The 12,692-nt window shown below is 49.3% G+C and overlaps 1 protein-coding gene across 7 annotated transcripts in view; it reads right to left on the bottom strand.

The window, feature by feature from the left end:
• FGFR2 (fibroblast growth factor receptor 2) overlaps positions 1–7,399 on the bottom strand; it is a 101,492-nt gene extending 94,093 nt beyond the window's left edge. For all 7 annotated transcript variants that reach the window (XM_081073632.1, XM_081073631.1, XM_081073633.1 and 4 more), the window contains exons 1-2: positions 6,945–7,399; positions 2,774–3,053 (exon numbers count right to left, since the gene is read on the bottom strand). In XM_081073632.1, the coding sequence (XP_080929758.1) occupies positions 2,774–2,936 (163 nt within the window). In that variant the 5' untranslated portion in view covers positions 2,937–3,053; positions 6,945–7,399. The remainder of the gene's footprint in view (positions 1–2,773; positions 3,054–6,944) is intronic.
• Positions 7,400–12,692: the final 5,293 nt, after the last annotated feature.

Raw genomic sequence — 12,692 nt, 5'->3', positions numbered from 1 at the left:
TTGAACTTATTGTTAACCAAAGTTATAGTAACCGAGGAGGACAGGCAGGCACTGACAAACACACACCAAAGGGTGTCTGTCTCTTTCTCTCCCTATCTCCCAACCCCCACCACACCCCCACCCCCAATTTCGCAGGACTACAACAGCCTAAAGTGGAGCTGCCTAGTCAGTCCGCTTCCGTTGTTAAAAACTCTTTTCTCATCTATTATTACATTTCATTCCTAATAACCTCTGACACCAAAGCAAAACTGCATGCAATGGAAGAACTCATCTTAGGGCTCCAATCAGTTGCCAATATTGGGCTAACAGACAAGCCAAGCTCAGACCCTACAGAAAGCAAACACAGCTGTCTAGAAACACGAAGGGCCTCTCCATCGGAGAGAAACTTTCTTCTCTCGATGGCCTCCAAAAGCCTAGACGTTTCATGACATTGTGGCAACTGATCCAGCCAGCCCACTGGAACGGGAAGACACATGTGCCCAGCTCACTGGGAATAATGAAGATAGCGTGTCCTGGCTGCCTACGGGATGGTAAGCCCTGAGCTAACTGTTCTCTCTATGCCCAGGCACATTTAAATCTCCTAAGAACCTTTGGAGGTAATCAGAAGGCTTCTGAGGACATTAATATTCATTTAACATTTAATGAAGAGACCCTAAAGATCATCTTATCAAACCATCAGGAAACAGAAAGAGAACCTTGAACCTGAGGGTCCAGAGTTTTGTATGCTTTTCCAAAGCCACCTGCGTCTTCGCAGGGTTTTGCACCTTCCACAAAACCTTTTTTTTTTTAAACCTCTCACAGCCCTGGACACAAACCTCATAGAAAACTATGAACCCAGAAAAATGCACAGAAGGACATCTGCAAAATATTACTTACAATTTCAGGGAATTCATGGACCTCCCCCCAGCCCCCTGATGCAGCCTCAGATGCCAGGTTAGGAAGACCTGCTTTCAACTCCCACTGTTATTGGATACAAATTTTTACACAAAGAAGGGGGGGTGGGGACTCCCTCCCTGCCCACTGTTTCTCCCTCACCTTTTCTTCCTGCATGTACACACATATTTTAAACTTTCTTCAATAATTAAATACGATAAAAGAAGTCCTCCAGGACCATTTTACACTTTATGTTGAAATAAACTCCCAATAATGCTGCCCTGAAAGTCTAAATGAAAAATGACAGTTTTTTTCCTAACCTGGGCCAGTGCTGGGCTCACACCGCTGGCAGTCCAAGCTCAGTGGCTGCGGTGTGTGCTGAGCCACGAACTCTGGGGAAAACCAGCAATTAGGGAAACATCCATTGTAATTATTAGCAAAATTCAAGAAGTACAGGCATGACTTTCAGAAACCCGGAACCTTTTCCCTCACTTTTAAGCCCTTTCAAATGCATCACCACTGCAAATGACATTCGTGCTTGTGTCACAGCACATGTTACAAGGAAGCAGTCCCAAAAGCATCACAGCTAGAGCCTGGGACACCAACTCTTACCAGATTCATTTCCTGGGGACATGGCAGTCACTGCGATGTCACCACACCTGTTCATTATGAAACTGCCATACCTCTGCGTTAGAAAAAAGGGCACCAGCCTCACTCTCACGTTTACCTGCCTGCTTCAGGTAGTACCGTAAGTGCCTCCGTTTTAGAAAGCTTTGCCTTACTTCTCCTTTTATGACTCATGCACAGGGTCTCATGGAGAGCCCCTCTCTCAGCACACTTATCTCACACGGGAACACAGCCCTCCTTCCCCTATTGCCCTGGACAGGCTTTCTTGTCCTCTTCCAGCTGAGCTGACCCCAGACCACTCAGGACCGTGGCGGGCCCCCGAAGCTAAGCAGGGACCAGGTGGGCTCTCAGCAAACAGGTTCATTAAGCGGCGATGAGTGCTTGGATCTGCCGTTTTATTCTCGGATTACCACTGGAAAAATAAGTCAGCTACCAATATTCCCAACTGATGACAGATTTCAATGCTGCACCAAGTAGAGGCTTGGCTACCCGTCGTCACAGAAGGACCTGGGAAAGAGGTTCCAAATCTGCCCGGCTGAATACTTCAGCCTCGGTTAGTGCTCACAACTGGCCTTCAGGCCTTTAAAATTAAATTTCCAAAGCTGAAACACCAAATGCCTGCCCTGTTAGATCTGGAAGTTCTCATAGGTGTGGGAGACGCCCATGTATATTTGCTTTCAAATTTACTAAAATAGAATTTGCCGCTCTGTGATGTAATGCTTAAGTATTACGAATTATAATGGCTTTAAGAAAAAAAATCTAACATGTCAAGCATCTCTGTGCTGAACTTCAGAAGCTTTTCTCCTCAGACAATGAAAATAAAATGTCAGCATTTCAGATGTAGGCAATTTCCCTTAGTGGCTCCTTTTGTCAGGAAATAGCGATTCTTTACATTGTAAGCAAGACGCTCCCTCCAGTGATACTACTACTGCAGGAAGCTCGAGATGGCATTCATCACACGCTCCCCCTTCCAGAGCTCTCCAGGGCGTTGAATAAAGGTGAACTGCCAGCCTCCCTCACCCAGCACAGAGAAATACACACCAAGACACCACCAAACTATACCACTCTGCTGCAGTCTGACAGCAAAAGAACCTTCCCTCATAATCTCTAACTCCGCGGGGGGTGGGGGGAACCACTCTCCCTTGTTCTTAGAAGATTCAGATCCAATATGCAAGGGCAGCTGACTCTGAAACAGGCCTTGACCTAAGTGCCACTTCCCCAGACAAATCCCAAAACAAACTTGGTACCCTGAAAGTGAAATTAAATAACTTACCTTCCGGCTCTAATGTGGTATCCTTCACTAAATTGGAGGGCCGGGCCAGAGACAAGGTTGCCATGGTGACCACAACCAGGCAGATGAAGCGGCCCCAGCTGACCATGTTTACGGTGCCAATGCGCCGTCCTCTTCCATATCTCCATGTGGACGTTAATCCCATCTGCACACTTCCTCTACGAGCATGGACTGCCAGCAAAGCCTTCAGCCTGCAGTGGGCTCAGGAACCACGGGGCTGCTACAGCCACTGCCGGTCGTGCTGCTGCCTCTGCTGCAGCCTCTAGAGGAAAGAGATTCGGCGAGTCAGTGAAATCCTCCCCAATGCCAATTCATGAAACCCAAGTGGGCTCAGACCGTTGTCAGCTTCTCAACCATTCCGCAAACAGTTCTTTTTAATTATCTGCAAAAGTCTTCCCTTGGCACCTCAGAGTCCCAGGTGTTTCCACCAGACAGGCCCACAAAACGTGTGAGGCTGATCTTTGAAAAAGCATACTTTTAAGAAACAGGTAGAAAGAGTGGCTACAGGACACAGATATGCACGGCCACTTCAGTTAGGCAAAAGTGTATATGCTCTTCTCCTATCCAAATGACCTTTACCGCCCTCAAAAAGCAAAAGCCACGTGACCTGAGGTTCCAGGGCAACTAGAAAAGCAAGTTAACAACTCTCAGATTGGCATAACCGGCCTCATTAACTTCTCTGAGGCCCGGTGGGCTTGAGCAAGCTGAACGCTGGAGGCAGCTGCTTACTTCTATGGGGCTGGAGCTGAGCGGAGTGAGTGCTCAGGAAGAAAGGAGGGCAGCAAAATGAAAAGAATCCCAGGAAAGCTACCAAAAATTCCCACCAGTTTACACTTGTCAAGATTCATTTTCAAATGCAGTCTTTCAGCAAGCCGCCACTTACGAAGAATGAACGGAACTGCACCGCATTCAAAGCAGCTGATCCAAAAGAGATTGGAACGCAGGCTGAATCCCCTTCCACTGTGACTGATGGCAGCCCAGGCCTAGTCAATGTCTTCAAGCGACACAGAGTGGGTTAAGAAACGGAGGTGATGTGAACTCTGATGAATAATGCAGGAGGTTTCTTAGTGATGATGACATATCGACAATTGGCATGGTGTGTGATTGGGCCACTAACTTTCAATATGCTAACCTATTGGCTTAAACTTCAGCGTAGACATTTTCCAAGGGGGCGCTCAACTTACTATTCCGTTCACCCATTGATCCAAAGGCAAAGAGACTTCTCCAAGCTTAAAATAATCAAAGGACTTTACATTTGTTCAGTATTCTCCGTTACTAAGTGTACAGCCGAAATGCACAAACGTTAGAGAATTTGATTAAAACAATCACAGAGTCTCTGAATAATATGAACGAACCGCATGTTATAAGATCGGGGGTGGGGAGTGAGACCTTTAATATAAAAATCTTTTAAACCCTGTGCTTTTTGCTTGCCGACTTGGCGTTTCAAATTGTGACACAGGATTTCAACACTGCCTGAGCCTCTCCAAAGCTACATCAGAGAAACTGCTCCTTTTAGCCTTGTCTAAGCATTAAAATGGGTTAAGGGAAAAGAGGATGTGGCACCATTTCCAGAGGAGGGGGAAAAAAAAAATCTCTGCTACCAAGACAGCACATGTGAAATGGTGTGATTCACGGCAAAAGCGACCGCATGCATGTGCGTGGTGTGTGTACACACCGTGTTTTCAGAGCGCTTGAAGGATTTTTTTCCCCAAACTGTTTTCCTTCCTCTTAAAGTTAAAAGCCTCTAAAGATAATTCCGTAGCTATTTCTACATACATGTGGGAGGAAAGTACACAAACATTCTCATTGATTTACTAAGCATTTCCAGAATGCATGGGAATTTTCTGCCTCTCACACAACTTCATGAACAATCTTAAATCCTAGCAGGAGATTTCACCCAGGCTGATTCCCCAGCCACCTCACCCACCTGTCCCGGCTCAGAGCAGCCTCCGTAGCTCTAAGTTAGAGGAAGAGATGGACCGCTACCCCAGCTCAGTCTCAAGCCATTCATTCATCCCATCAAATTGCACCAATTTGAATTATAGCCATCTCCAGGTCCATGCCCCACAGCAGCCCCCTCCTCAAATCTCTGGAGGCCTACGGTGGCAGGTATGCACAACTCCTCACCAGAGTGGACAAAAGTATGGAGGGACCTCCTAGGCAGGATAATTAGGTCCCGAGGCTCAGTGTTGGGAACACAGGCCCAGCAGGCTGCTGGCGACCACAATCCCGGCTTCCTGCCTTCAATACCATAATCCTTCCTGGAGTCTGAGCCTCAGTGAAAGCCCCAGCGTGTTTATTTTTCCCCTTGAAAGGGAACTCTCTTCTCAGCCTGGCCGTGGGAGGAGTCGTCACCCTCCCAGTGATGGATGGCCCTCCATGACCACCCGCTCCCCTGGTCCATTTTCACCTCCACACAAGCCTGCCCCCAAAAGACAGGCAAGTGACAAGCGAGAAAGCCTGGCTGGGGAGTAGTCTCTGTGCCAGGTCTATGCTGGGCTCCTCAACTTACCAGAACATTCCCAAACCCCCCACGCTCCAAGAAGGCAAGCCGACACAGTGCCCGCTTTGAACTTCCACCTCTAACCAGTTATCTGTCCAGAGTTGGCTCACCCATGCTGAGCACTTGGGCGCTTTGTTCTTGGCAGATTTCACATCAGGGAAGTCAACAGTGCCAGGCAAGTGGGGGCTGCCCAGGGAACAGACCTATCTCCTGACTCAAAGCCTCCCTGCTGCTCCCCTTTTCCCCAGGGCCGAGTAGGGGCCGCAGCTATTGAGTGGTCAAATCTGGGGTTGGGGGAATTCCTCAACATACTGAAATCTCCAAAAACACAAAACGCAGGCTGACGCAGGACCACAATCCCCTCCCGCTAACGCTTAAAAACTGATGAGAACTTGCAGCACACGGGGGTAAACGCTTCACCAACACCAACCCGGTTTCATTGTAGCATTTCTTTCATTTGTTTGCCTGGAATATCCTGTTTTTCTCCCCTTCTCGGGGCGCTAAAGAGCTCAAAGAAATCTGCATTTTAATTGACATTCCAGGGAAAGGGAGAGGGGCGCCTGATTGCTTTTCTATTCAAACTAAACAGGCTTTTCAGATGAAAATGAGTCGAGGCCAGAGGAAGATTTACAGGGATTTGGGACCAAGGGGACAATAGGGTTTTAAATGTTGATAGCGTTTCACACCAAACACATAATGGGTGCCCAGAGTGTGAAAGCAGGTTTGCCTTTAAGGGCAGGTTTTATTGAATTGGCCGAGCAGAGGGAAGGCCCCGAGAAGAGTTTGCAGGGGACCCGGCTGCCAGGGGAGCGGCGGAGGCTCGTCCTCGCCCGGGGGCCGGACCCCCGCGCCCCGCCGCCCCGCCGCCGCGTGGGTCGGAGCCACCGCCTCGCCGGGCCTCGGTGGATTCCCCTGCGCAGCCGGGTCGCTGAAAGAATGAGCGCGCAAGTTAGCACTCGCCTGCGCTTTCGACATCTGGGAACGGCAGCAGGCAGCGAACAAGAAAAAAGTCGGTCCAGTTCGCCCCCTAGCCCCAGGTGTGCTGAGCTCCGCGCAGCGCCGAAGGCGGCGGCGGGCGAGGGGCACCGGGCACTGAAGCTTAGAACCGAAGCCGCCCCTACCCAAAGATGCCACCCCCGAGCATCGCCAACCCCACGAAGCTGTCGCCTGCCCCATCCCAGCGACTCCCTCCCGGGGAAGGGCCCCCCGCCCGGGCCTGGATGGGACAGGGCGCGCGTTCCCCGGGTCCTGGAACGGGGGACCCCGAAGATGCCCCTCTGCGCCCCAGCCCTGCGGGGCTGTGCCACCAGAAAGGCAGCCCCGCCGCCTGCCCGCCGGCGCTGGGGCCGGAGGATCGCGCCCGGTCGGCGGGACAGCGCGGGCCGGAGTTTGACAGGGAGGGGGGCGTCAGCGCCCAGAGGCAGATGTCAGCATCTGGATGGGGGGGAGGCAGGACTTCTCAAACGCCAGCCGTCAGCACGCACCCTGCTCCCCCATCACCTATGCAGCCAGAGGGAGGACGGGCGCAGCCGCCCGCGCCCGCGCCCCGCGCCCCCCGTTCAGAAGAGCGTGCACCCGGCGTCCCACGCTCCCACGGCGCCCACTTTCCCCGCGGAGGAGGCTCCCCCAGGCGCCCGACACCGCGATTACCTTGAATGGCAACTTGGCTCCTCCGCGATCGGTTCTGTCCCGCGCCCGGCGTGGGTCGGGATGGAGCCAGCGACGAGCTCCCGGGAAACTCCAAAAAAACACAAGTGGCCCTGGGGTCCTCGGCGGAGCCGGAGCTCAGAGGCTTCACACGCACCCCGGGCAGAGGAGGAGCGTGGGCATGACGCCCGCGAGCTGCCCTCGGATGTGGGGAGCGAGAGGAAGAAAGGACTCAGGCTTGGCGTCCCCTCCACCAAACTTGGCTCGCGACTTGCGTCCGCTCAACGCGCCCGGGAAAGCTGCGGCCTCGGGGCGCCCGGACCCCGCCAGCCTGCAGAGCAGTCGCCGCGCCGGGCCAGCTACGCCGCACGCAGACCCCCCGGCGCCCCAGCTTTGTGGCGGCCGCGCTCGCTCGCCCGCCCGCCCGCCCGCCCGCTGCCTCGCTCGCTCCGCTCTCCGCTGCCGCCGCCCCCTCCCGGCGGGTCACGCCCCCGCTGAAACCCGAGCCGTTTCCTGGACGGCGGCGCCCACTCTGCCAATCAGCGCCGCGCGCGGGGCGGCCCCGACTCCGCGCTGCTCCCCACGCCTGCGAGCCGCCCGAGACCCCCGCGGGGAAGGCTGGGGGCCCCGCCACGTCCAGAGCGAGAGTTGCGGCAGCATCCTAGCATCCTCTGAGAGTCGGGCTGGGGCCCGCGCACCGCCCTCTCCCATCTCTTGGGAGTCAAGACTGACCAACGGTTTGCAGAGGATTGTGCTACGTTGTTTTAGCTCAAGTCAGAAAAACAAATGACAGAATGCCTGCCCTACCCCTCAAGAGACTTTAAAGTGCGTCTGAATGGTATTGGAGGGAGGAACATAATGCAACTGACACTTCGGGAGGAGAGGAAACAACTTGAAGACGTTTGCAGGACTTTGCACTTTTCTGTCCTTCAAAACAATAGCAATGAGAGAAGAAAGGAGCCCTACTGTGGCCCTACTGTGGGTGGGCACATTCTTTTTAATCAGCATAGCCCCTCCTGCAGAATAATAGTTCCAGGTTCTGATGAGGAAACTGAAGATGAGAGAGGTGAAGTAATTTGTCCAGAGCCACACAGCTGGTTACTGACAGAGCCTGGCCTTGAGTCTGTCTTAGAAAAAGTCAAAAACTGCAACAAAAATCTGTTGTTTAGTAACACATATTTGGATTAATAAAAAGAAAGTCGAAAGATTCTAAAAACTCAACTCCACTATAAATAGCTGTATGACCTTGAGCAAATCAATTTCCCTCTCTGAATCGTAGATTCTTCAACTGTAAAATCAAATTCTTCAGCTGAACGTCAAGCTGTAACTGGTTAAATGTCATATTTTCCATTTACCTTTTTCACTAGGCTATGCCTATGGGATAATTTATTTTTTAATATGCTTTTTCTCCCTCCTCACTCATCCAGCTCCTAAGCCATGGTGCTTAAGTTCAAGGCAGTATGGATAAAAACTTTAATTATTTTTTGTTAGAAAAGCTCATTAAATCCAGAAGTGCTTTCGAATGCTTTTGAGGCCTGAAGATAGGTGGAACAGGGAAAACAAAACTGACCTGGAAAATCTACTTTCCCTGCATTTATAAATACAGTTGCTCATGGGTGACTGACATCACACACTTCATAACATTTACGAAAATATTTTTTTCAAGGTGCCGCATCACTAGGAAATCATTTTTCTTCACAATACATCATAGAAAACTTTTGTGTAAATTACACAAAAGTCAGCAATAACAAATCCATTGAAATACTTCAGCAAGTGGCTTTGAAATTATATTTTTGAAATTTGACAGCAAAAATGATAGTCTGATCCGTGAGCAGAATTATCAGTCTATATGCTTGGGGAAGGGGTACGTTTTTGGTCAAGTCTTCTAACCTGTGTCAGTTCCAGAACCTTTTAATTAACTGACACCTCAGCCAGGTAACCCTCAGCCATCCACTCCCACCAGGGTTGTTCTGAACAAACCAATACCTTTTCAGGTTCTCGGACCTGGGGTCACAAAAAGAGATGTGAATGTCCCCTGCTCAGAAGAGAGGCTGGCACTTACATCTTTATATTCCCCTCCAATGGGAAAATCTAGTGGCTCAGGACAGATTCCTTTCCCATCCTGCGCGTATCCATGAGCCATTGAAAATGCTGTTAACACATTCTCACATAAATTACTGGTGCAGAAAGCCATCGTCCCTATCCCCAGTCATCAATAGCTTTATGAACGCTGAACAAAAAGGAAGCCTTCCACTGAAAATGACAAATAAGAACATCTACTTGAACGTCCAGGTGCAGTTTGCAAAATTTATTCTTTATAGAGATGAAAAGACACCAATCCATCAAAAGCCCCTTACTCCCTTCAGAGCGTTCATTTTTAAGTGAGCGAAGCCCACCGGCCCACAACAGCAAACTCTTCAGTTTTGAGAAAAGCAAAAGCACGTGTGGAATTTAAAAAAAAAAAATTATGTCATCATATTTAGGCTTCAAGCGACCTCAGAGGGTCTAGGAAAGCTTTCACACTAGCGAGGCATCTGAATGAGAAAATAGTCTCTTCACAGTTTTTTTCTCTTCCCTCTTCAAGCGGCTGGAACCCCTTTGTCAATGGCGTCCTGTGAGTGGTGTTGCTAATAAGCCTATTAATGAACTTCCATGGCCGAGTGTGAATAGGTAAATCAGCCCCAATCTGTTGAGGTTCAGGGCCGAGGGCAGAAAAGCCAGCAAGAACTAAAGGTGACAGTTTGAACTGAACTCCAAACACCAACACCAGGTTTCAACTGAAAGAACCGCCAGACGAGCCACATTCACAAACCCTCCACACCTCCTGGGGGCCCTTTTCGTCACAATTTTCCCCCCTTACCAAATGTCTTGAGTAGTTAGCTCTTTTTTTTTCAAAAGCCCTGAGATGTTCTTCTTTTTTTCACTTGAGTAATGATGCATCCGTGGGTGAAAGAAAAATGAGGCCACAAGGTGCCAGTGCCCCCAAGTTTCCAGAAACAAACTGTGTCGCTAGCCCTGTGGCTGTGGGAGGAGAAACGGGAAGGAGGTGGGGACCCTCCCTGCCATGAGTTCCCTCCCCTTTAAAGATTTAGAATTCCTCTTTTAATAACTTGTTTTTTAACGGGTGGCTGTTCCTTCATCCCATAGAGAAGTTAGATGAATAAAGGCTAAGTGCCAAATGAGCCCTCCTCATGTGGTTCTGAGCTTTCTGCAAAACTGAACTTCATTTTTTAAGGTTATCTCAATAATGTCCATAGCATAAAAGAAATATTTGAAAGAATAAATATAGAACAATCCAAGGACATCGGTAAGAGTTGTTACTCTTGGGATGAGGAGAGGGGCGTGATCCTCTGACAGCTCCATCCAGTTTCTGCGTTTTAACTGAAGGAAAATGATGGGTCCCAGCACTGAACAGAGTCAATGATTTTAAACACAGAGATGAATGTCAAAGCCAAGACTTCCCTGCAGCCGCCAACAGGCTTTAGTTCCAACAGGCAAGGTGTGGCTCTCTTTACCCAATGGCTGTGTGACTTTGGGCAAGTTACTGAAGTTCTCTGAGTCTTCCATTTTCTCAGGTATAAAATGAGGAAAATAATAGTATCTATCTTGTAGCTACTTACTAGGGTCACTAAGAGGCTTAAGTGAAAGTGTGACAAGACCTTTTTATTCAGCTGTTCCTCGTGGTTCTAGAGAAACCCTTTGGCACATGGGAAACACAATGTGTTTCCTATGATGATTATTAGCTGTTTTTTTAGTCCCACTCCTGGGACTATTGGAAGGATTGAAGTGTTTCAGTGAAGAGCCTAAAACCCGCTAAGACCACCCAGATATTATTATGGACTTGGTTTTAACAGACTCTGGGACCATTACTTCTGAATTCCCATCCCCCTACCTCTCTGCCCCAGCTTAAAGGCCTGGGTGGCTACACAATACCTGCCTGAGATGGCATGTGGCCTGGGCAGGTAGCCTGAGTTGTGCAAATGGCCACCACATGGAAGGCAATGCAACGCTCATTGGTACCCACTGCCCCCCCCCCCAGCCGCAGCAGTCCCTGGGGGCAACAAATGAGGCAGGAAGTGATGCCAAGTACAAGGGACTTCTAATACTGGCGAACAACTTAGCCCCAAAGAAAGAGCTTCTTTTAAAACAGGAGCATCCGAATAAAAATTGCCACTCTGATCTGCTCTTACAGTTTATTAGATTTCCTTGAGTGACACGGAGACCGGACCCAAAGGTAAGAAAGTGTGTGTTAAACCATCAAAGTAAGCCCTGTATTTTACAAGGGAGGAAAGTGGGCCACAGAGAGGGGAACTAATGGGCTCAAGGCCACCTCACTGGTTAATGACAGGGAAACCCAAGGCTGGTCTCCTAATCAGGCTGGGGTTCATTCCAAAGGCCACCAGAGCAAGTCAACCACTTTCACCTCTCTGTGCCAGGTGATGGCTCTTTCTAAGTGATTCAACTTAGTGTAGAATTGAAATATTTTGAGTGGAATTCATTGTCTCCCAAAATGTTAAGATTTCCAGAGAAGTTATCCACTCATGGTTTAGTCCACTTCTTTCTCCACGTGCTCCAAGAAGAATTTGTGTTTCCAAGGGCCTTCAAGTTCAGGTGCATAAAATTGGTAGACATCTTTTTCGAACACCTGCAGTTTCATTGGCTAAATTTGCCTAGTCTTCAAAATAGGGGAAGAATTAAGGGCCAACATTTGTGGTTCATAAAATGATTTTTAGCGATATTATAAAAACAAATGGAAAGGGAAAATTCTGGAGAATTGCTAAAGCTTGATAATTTCAGGCTTAAAAATCCGCCACACATTTGCTATTTACAACTTGGTACCCAGGTCTGTTACTCAAAGCACAATGGAAGAGCAATTCGGGAATCTTGACTGCATTCTGGTTCAAGAAAAGCAAACATTGTTATAAAAGACAGCGGGAGGGGGAATAAATTGGGGAAATTTTACTGTGGCCTCAACGTTGTCCCCTTTACCCTCACCCCCCCACACAATGCTGCAAGTTCCTACCCAGCATCGGCCAATCTGAACATGTGAATTCGTCAATTCACTGGGTGGCCAAACCAGCCAGATACATCTACAATGCCCAAAGTCACAGGGTATTTGACAAGCAACATTGTGTGGTAGAAACAGCACCACGGTAGGGCACGTTTTCATCCCAACATTGTTAAGAACAAAAAGTGTGATTCTGAGGAAGTCATTCAACATCCCCGCCCCCCACCTTGGCCTCACCCTCTTTTGCATAATTGAGGTCTCCATCTTCGAGCTTAAAAAATAAATTTGTCTATAACTCCAGCCCCTCTGAACCTTCCCTGCTTCCAGAGAAACAGAGTTGTCACCCATCACCCAAGAGCGACCACATTACAGGAAGTCAACGTCCACTTTAAAGTATTTTGAAACCATAGTCTAGGAACCCTGCTATTGACCCCTGTCTGCCGGAAAAGTCCTCTAATCCCTGGCCCACTGCAGCTTAAGGGCAATTTATGGCATGTCATTGCTTGGCTGCGTGACTCTGCCCTCCCACCTCTCCCAACCTGCACTCTACCACCACAACAATGCCTCCTAGCAGACTGGAGAGAAGACATGCAGGTGGTTTTAGCAGTGGGGGGCAAATTAGGAAGAGATTAGCAATGATGCCCCATTGCCACCTTCTGCTCCGTCCCCACCCACGCCCACCATCATGCCCTAGAGCTTTGCTGCCACTGTCCAACATGGCAGCTACAATCCAATGCCGTTAT

The sequence above is a fragment of the Rhinolophus hipposideros genome (assembly GCF_964194185.1).
Source record: "Rhinolophus hipposideros genome assembly, chromosome: 15".
In the NCBI taxonomy this organism is placed as follows: Eukaryota; Metazoa; Chordata; class Mammalia; order Chiroptera; family Rhinolophidae; genus Rhinolophus; species Rhinolophus hipposideros.
Note: the sequence above shows the minus strand (reverse complement) of the source record. Positions and strands in the feature narration are given on the sequence as shown.